Source organism: Branchiostoma lanceolatum, chromosome 4 (genome assembly GCF_035083965.1).
Source record: "Branchiostoma lanceolatum isolate klBraLanc5 chromosome 4, klBraLanc5.hap2, whole genome shotgun sequence".
Lineage (NCBI taxonomy): Eukaryota > Metazoa > Chordata > Leptocardii > Amphioxiformes > Branchiostomatidae > Branchiostoma > Branchiostoma lanceolatum.
The window spans coordinates 15,193,233-15,201,264 of record NC_089725.1 but is presented as its reverse complement, the minus strand read 5'-3'; the positions used below and the strand labels follow the sequence as shown (position 1 = coordinate 15,201,264).

Sequence of the window (8,032 nt, the reverse complement as noted above, 5' to 3'; positions counted from 1 at the left end):
AATTATAATATTAGGTATTTGATTATAGTATCAAATGAGGTCTTCATCTGCAAAATCAACATCTATCGATATTTCTCTCTTTCTCAGTTATATATGTCCCATGTTTAGGAGTAATCTCCAAGCAGATCTAACGGTTGCAAAGACCGTTTCCAACTGGCAAAAGAAGTTTTTATTGCAACTAGGACTTGGAGATTAGTTTAAGAGTCCCATCGTTGAGTGCAGTGGCTTTCTGACATTTCTTCGTTGATTATACAAATTAGACCCTAATTGCATAATTGGCATCTACTTATGTCAATTATCACTGCAGCGCTAGCTATCTGCATAACGTTACTGAAAATCATGACGATCCGTTGACCCCTTCTTGATTTATAATTCTCTTCCAAAGTCTGAAACAAAATCGGTCCCTGACTCCCTGTAGTCCCCCAAAAAGTCCGCTTGGGTTGGGCAAACCTACGTAGCTACAGCATTTGCTCTCGGTCCCCCAAGAATTACCTACCACTTAAAATTCACGACCATAGCATGTCCAGAGAACGAGATATCAAAACGGAAGTTCCTCTGCAGTACCATAGAAAGTCGCTGGGATGCCCATTATGAATTTGACATTCGTATTCCTGACCGCTACCCACCTACCAAATATCTATATGTTCAACTTTTTGACGTCTGCTGTTATTCACACATACACATGTACACGTACACCCACAGCGACACACAAACGACACCGAAAACATGACCAGAAAATACACTGGACTAAAAGACCTCGAAACTTTGACATATTCACAATGTGTTGCAAGGCGAGTTTCACGGTGCCGCGCTAGGAGTGAGTGGCATGTGTATATCAGCGACGTCTTTTCTACATAGTATGTCGAGCCAATCACGTATAGAAAATACTTTAACATTTCGAGTGTTTTAACATTCCGAGCATTCACTGTCCTGTTGACCCAACTTAACTCAATCGTCAAATGATACCAGTTGCATCTACTAGTAAGTTGCTTGGCGTTCACTGAGCGGTTGGTTTTAACTCATGAGTATGGTGTGTCCATTCAATAGTTCTTTGAACTTTGAACCCCTCCTGTAATATTTCCTAGTTCTGATTTTTCCCTTAAAGATTTTCATCTCGACATGACATCAGACTTGGCAAGAGTTCAACACCCTGGAAAGGGCGCGGCGCAGAGTCGTGTGCGCACCGTGTGACCAGCACTTGTGATCAGCCAGGGATAAGCAGAGACTGCAACTTCGGGTAAGAACATTTCTCATATCGTTCATTTTTTCAATGTCGGTCCAGTTTTGGGTACATTACCCGGGTTACTAAACCAACCGTTACGGTTTAGATGGTAAAAATATACCGAATGTTTGGGAAATGTTCTGTAGAGGTCATATTTAAAAGAGCCTTCCTTATTTGGGAGACTAGCCATTGCCGGCTGTAACGTTACACGTTCGCTGGTGGTCTTTGGGGTAAATGAAGGGCATATTTTCTTTTTCCTTATATACATGGGTCATCCTAAAAAAGGGAGTAGACATGAATAGTGATAATTCATCTAGAATTGGTGCAGAGATTGAGGGCAACGCCCAACATTGCTCATCATTGCGAATTTACGAGTTCCTGTGCACTGTGTTGAACCAGTGCCAATTTTCACTTCTCAATAAGTCTGACGTATACATATAAGGAGTGCTGAGGAGGAAGGTATTGGAGTAAGCGATGTGGTCCTAAACATCGTTACATTTTGCCTCTTCAAATTGGTATACTTCCTTCATATACCATGACAGTTGTTTATAGCAACATTTCAAGGCCCTTTGTTGTCAACAGACCGATTCTGACTGTCCATCACAATTTGTGTTCTAATTGGTTCAACCAATGAGAGAGTAAATGACATGTCCATTAAATATTTGTATTTTCATGATCTTATTTCTTGTGTGTGTGTGTGTGTGTGTGTGTGTGTGTGTGTGTGTGTGTGTGTGTGTGTGTACATGTGTGTGTTCGTGCATGCGTGCGTGTGTCAGGGTACGTGCGCGCACGGTCAGTTTTGATTGGGGGGGGGGGGCACAAGGACTTATAAGATTATAGAAAACACTCCAAACTATAGAAATAGTTAAACCACTAATGCAAAGTTGATCTCAAACAGACGTGACATGAAAATGACTCGGCGTCAGTGCGGGCCAATTTGTCTGGAGTCCAATTAAGTTATGCCATTCGCACATAGACGTTGTCAGTTCAGTACCGAAACAATCTGCTAGAGGGCAGCACTGAAATAGTGTTGGTGTGATATCCAACAAAGAAGACGAAAGAGGACAATCTGACTCTACTTGATGCATCGATAATTTTGCCATAATTTTTTTTTGCCTTTGATGAGAATGTGGTTCTGAGAAAGAAAGTAAACCCTCCATTGCCAATGACGTCAGTAAATCCTGTGTACATGCACGTCAGCGCAGTTAAACCAATTTACTCATAATCAAGTCTGAATCATCCATTGTCAGAGTCCCGCCAACATGTTTGCAGTTCCCTGATCAAATATACGTATAATATTGGAAAAGTAGCAAAAACAGAAATAGATACGGGGTCAATCAAATAATGAACAATTAGAAAAAAGGACAGCAACAATTAATTACAGTTACACTATACATGTGTATATGGAAAGGTAGTTCGCAGTATTTGTGTTGTAATCTGGGGCGCCTGCGTAGTAGATCTCCCATCATTGTCACCTGGTGCTGTGCGGACAGGCAGGCTCTTCCCTTTGTTCTTGAGTCCAACAAAGAAAGCAGCTTGTATCTTCCCACACGTAGGCGCCTTGGTAGGTGAGTCAATCTGTACACTTACTATGGGATCGAAGGACACATTTCAACCCTGGGTCAGTTCGGTGAAACCGGTTTGTCCACGTCTGCTGGGTCTGACCATTGTCTCATTAGAGGACAGGTGATATCAGTACAGACAGGGGAATGGTCTTTCGATAGTGAAGTACCTTTGTGTCATGGCAGCGTGTTAGACATCTTCAACGTTGTTCTGTGCACTTTAGATAGATTCTGACTACCCTGGTTTAGCTAGTTCTTCCCTCACTTTCCGTGGGTTTTGAAGTACATTTTCTAGACCACTTCTTCCTTGCAAAGTACCCCCTAATCTTACTTTCTCTGTGGGCTCTTCCTACATTTACCTTGAAATCAGGGCGTGCCGTACATACCTGTGCACAGACGTGTTACGAGTGTAAGCCATTTTTGATTCCTCGTCACAGAAGTCCGCACGCTGTTCTCCAGCAGCAACTTAAGAAGGCAAATATCAGGTAGTTATTGATTTCCTTTTTGAAGTAAGTTGGGTTATGCTAGGCAGACAAGATAGTTATCCCTAAACGTGCAGCAGATAAATGGCTTCAGCTTGATTTGCGGGCCCCTTCTCTACAATCACAATCACAATGTACGACTTTGTGGTGGTGCATGGCGCGTGTTTTTTTCTGTTCGCACAAAACGCTTCAAAATAGGCTTGGAGATGACGGTATTTGTTCCTATCACCGTCAGTGATATTCAGATCATATCTAATATTCATAGGTTTGAACATCTAATATCCATCGGTTGTGCACGTCATGCGACCAACAAGTTGAACAACAACATTATGTGACATCATACATAACATCTGCTACTCTGTCTACAGGTTTCCACAAGCTCCACTTTCAACAGCTGTTCCTTGATCGGTCTCAAAAGCGGCAAAGATGAAAACAATCCTCGCAATCCTGGTTGTTGGAGGTGAGTCTTGATGTCGTTATTGATAATTTGTCGTTTTTAACACGAAGTGTAGCTCTGTCTGAGATACATGGATGCCAATCGCCCAACATTGTTGTTGCTGTTTAGTAGAAATGAACGAACGAACCGCAAGCACATTCAGCTATCGATTTGAGTTTGGTATTTAGCTGCCATGTTGTGTGTAATGTTAATCCCGTTCCGCATTTTTCATACGATCAACCTGTATTAGTGCGGTGAGTGAAATATGCCAGCTGTGACCATGTTGACGCCAGAGGTTTCCTTTTCTCGCGATAGTATGTTTGAAGTCATGACAACAAATGGTAGTCTTTAAGAAGATTTTTCGGTTGGCAAGAGTATCCATGAGCCGAAACAGTGTCCGGCCAACCCGAGATCGGATACTGTATTGTCAACCAAAAGATTTGCTTGTATATTTAACAGATTCCACCTGAATCTGAGTGTAACTTGAGTAAGAAATGTCGGCGCGTTAAGTTATTCTTTAGGAGGTAGCGAAGCATTGCGTGGGTAGTTGATATAATGAATTCTGTTATTTGAACGAAAAGAATAAAATCTGCGTTAAAAAAAAAAGGATTACATTCTACCCTACTGAAAACGGCAGCCATTGTGCGGTCGAATCCAGATGATACCACCCCAGTCCAATGCCCCAGGCAGAATCTGCTGTTCGCATTGTTCTCGCACAGATAATCCCAGAGATATGCAGAGCTTCCCGATCCAGGCAAAACAAGCACAGTTGCAGCTGTGTGGACAAGAATTCTGTAACAAAAAAAATGTTTGGCAATCTCAACTGCTCTGTTTATAAACATGACTTTTCACGGTACAACTAGATGAATGTGAATGACATCAGGCTATTATTTACATGATAGATCTCTACCTGTTACGCACCTAGCAAGTTATAAACTCTTTTTCACTGTCACACTGTTGCTATCATCTTTGCATGTAGAAATGCCGGAATGTTTGGATGTTTCCATCGGTATTCACAGTGACACATTGTCGATTCTTCCATATATGATACCAATATTCATGTACATGAAGTCAGAGAGTAAGGGTTTCGACTTCATATCTTTCAAAAGGAATGTAGAGTGAAATCAAGTTAGGGGAGGGAGCATATAACTGGCGGCACGGTATTTCAGTGGGCATAATCAACAAAATAGACATTTCATGCGTAATATCAGGTGGAAACTTCCACTGTTCATGTATTCAGTGCTCAATCAATGACAATGGGGTGCCATAGTCCATAGAGGTACTGAACAGACGGATATGACAGCATCGAAACACACTCTATTGTTCTGCTGCCGCCGTCTAGCCTTTGTGATGACATCATAGATAATTACAAAAATCACGAAATCACGCCATACGACTCACGCACAGTGGGATGATATGCTTTAAAATTGTCGAGTTACCTCGGAGCACTTCAGTAATCGTCTAATCCGATGCGCTATAGGTAGGTAGACAATGCCTAGCACGAAACAAACGTCTCTGTGTTATCTGTTTGAATAGCAACCAAAAGGTTACCGTCTAATGAAAGTACAACAATTCATAGCGTGCCAGGCCAGCTGAATAAGAACTGTCGATTCACCTATACCATAGGCAGAAAAGTGTCGGCCACTACATGTTCCATGCTGAACTAATGAATAAATAAATACAATGGCGGAGGGCCGTTCCTATGGTGTTGTCACACTTAAATATACTTTATCGATCATTTTAATCGTCTTATCGTTTTGTATATAATAATATAATTAAACATTCCGCCTAACCCTGTGGTGGTTAGTGCAACAGGAAACGCCCCCCTCTCATAAACCAAATCAAAGTGATATCATGGTCAACTTTCGATAGTCCGTCCTGAAAAAGTGGCTAACGTTACATTTTTTGCGTGTCTGGAGTCAACTTCAATGGGAAGTTTGGTCTGTGCTTGTCGTGTCAATTCACGTGTGAGTCATGACGTATCTTTTGTTGTTGACAGCCTTTGTGGGGCTGGGAGGAGCCCTGAACTGTCGGACGTGTACCGCCACCCTCACCAACGACTCGGACTGCAAGAACAACGCCTCTGCTGTCGTGTCTGAGACCTGTGCTTCAAACCAAACATTCTGCTACGTAAGTGACGGGTCCATACTTTACCCCACAAACAACAAAAACATGTACAAGAAACAGAACTAAAGGTCATATTCCATTTACATACAAGTAGTTGCATTATACAATCGCACTTAGCCTTCGACCACAGAGTGCGTGTTCATATCCGATGAGAGCCAGTCGCCAAATATGCCGCAAAAAGTGCACGTTTAGGGAGAAAAGTGTAAGTTATGTGTGTCATGCAATAGTATTGTAAAAGAATAAGCACATATGTCGTAAACGTCGTTTTATGTAGCGTTACATGTATACCTCTCTCAAACGCCACTCTTACATCAGGTCGTTTGGCCTAATTAACAAGGTATGTCCCCTGTCGCAGGTGCTGGTGGCCACCGTCTTCACGGCTCGGTCCCACGTGGAGCGAGGCTGCGCCACCACATGCTCGGTCACCGACAACTGCAAGAACATCATCGGCACGGGCGACTGCTACCGCTGCTGCCAGGCAGACAACTGTAACACCATGACACCTGACTATGGTGGCGCCAGCGCCGTCCACGTGTCTCTCACCGTGCTGGTGGCTGCTGCTATCGGCACCATAGCGTCTATTCTGTGATAGGGAAACAAACAGTGAACAACGCCACGATATCTACCATAGCATCATTGAATAGTCATGAATGTTTAATGTCACCAGGCCCAGCCTACAAGTGCACTTACGTAAACCGTCTTACATAGGAACATGATTGTTTGCACAAAAATGACTGTTTCATTTTCAACATTTGCATCCCAACCAAACACATTTCACTCTCTGTCCGGGCTGTTTTCTAACTTTACCGGCTGTTGTGCTTGGGACAGGCGGGTATCTGTAGCGTTGTTCTCATATGTTTGTGATAGTCTTACTACAATGATTTGTTTATGATGTCCTTCTTGTTCGACCAAGCGGAACTGACGTTACACAAATCCATATAATCATATAATGTACTTAGAATCGCGATTACATGTATATCAATCCAGCATCTAGGCTTCCATGTTAGGAATTTTGAAATGTCTCCTTTGTTAGAAGTGATGGTATTTTGACTTGATGACGTGGGCAGCTATGACTCTCCCTGTAGGAGAGAGCAAATGACTGGCTCGCCCCTCTAACACTGAGAGAGACCACAGACAGTGTGAGGATGAACTGTACACACTATGCATTACTGCGTTTAAAATTCCCAGGGACAGTTTTACCATTGAACTCACATTCATCGCAAATGAATTTGTCTGGACCAGCTTTATGTGCTGCACGAGCAATCAAAATAACTGTTTGTGACGAAAGACTTTGAAACTGTTTTATTCACTTTAGTAACATCTCCTTGTCAACGGATTCTCCCTATCGAAGTAACCTGAGACACCACCATAATGAGTGTAAAATAACTAGAAAATAATGAAAGGAAAAGAGCAGTCAATGGGAAAGTGAGAATCGAGAGATGTAAAGTTTTGAGAAGAGAAATGGTTGACATGGTTTACATCATTTTGTGCAACACTTCCCAAGTATGGATTAAAATATATGTCACACTACATTAGCTTCCAACGAAATTAAGAAATTCTAGGACAAATGATATGAAAAAACCTGATGCGCTTATCAAATAAAGCACGTTTGCACACTTTTACCATTCATACGTAGTCGTGTGGTTTTGCTGTTTCCATCACCATATATGTAAATATAGAACATAAAAACTTCACCTATATCGTAACTTTTTTCAATTATCGACTCCGACTATTAAGTAGTCATCCCCGCTTAGCTACAACAGGAATTACCCATTCCATAGCTCATCCTTTAGGTATGTTCTCTAAACGCAGAAATGCAAAATAGAAAGATAAAAATGCAACTATCTGACGGACATACAGCCACTGGTCTTACATTGGTCGAACCGCTAATTGCCATGCTATCATTGGTTGAATTGCTAATTGTGACGGACAGTCATGATAGATGTCGGACGTTTCGACACCTAGACAGTTTGGCAGATAGCCTAGGATACTCAGTGATTACACCAACCCAAAGATTTGAAGCCCCACATGAATGACTTGGACTTGGATGACCTTGCTTCCAACGAACATATTTACTAGCGCTACCACAGCTTCACCATAGTCCATTAACTTGTTGACGTGACCCAACCGACGACCTTACCTCTGCGCCAAGCCGAGCATGTAGACCAACACGTAACGCAGGTCAGCCCTATAAACACACAGG

The 8,032-nt window shown here is 42.2% G+C and overlaps 1 protein-coding gene across 5 annotated transcripts; it reads left to right on the top strand.

Annotated features, from left to right (window-relative positions):
• Window positions 1–1,106: 1,106 nt before the first annotated feature.
• LOC136432833 (probable weak neurotoxin 3FTx-Lio1) lies at window positions 1,107–7,451 on the top strand. 5 transcript variants are annotated; one of them, XM_066424361.1, is made up of 5 exons: window positions 2,697–2,790; window positions 3,155–3,269; window positions 3,635–3,726; window positions 5,702–5,832; window positions 6,185–7,451. In XM_066424361.1, exons 3-5 carry the CDS (start codon window positions 3,693–3,695, stop codon window positions 6,416–6,418), a joined length of 399 nt encoding a protein of 132 aa, XP_066280458.1. In that variant the 5' UTR covers window positions 2,697–2,790; window positions 3,155–3,269; window positions 3,635–3,692; the 3' UTR covers window positions 6,419–7,451. The 5 variants fall into 5 exon arrangements, with proteins under 5 accessions (XP_066280460.1, XP_066280461.1, XP_066280462.1 ...); XM_066424363.1 differs by lacking the exons at window positions 2,697–2,790; window positions 3,155–3,269 and adding an exon at window positions 1,107–1,237; XM_066424364.1 differs by lacking the exon at window positions 3,155–3,269 and having other exon boundaries at window positions 2,663–2,790.
• The last annotated feature ends 581 nt before the right edge of the window (window positions 7,452–8,032 follow it).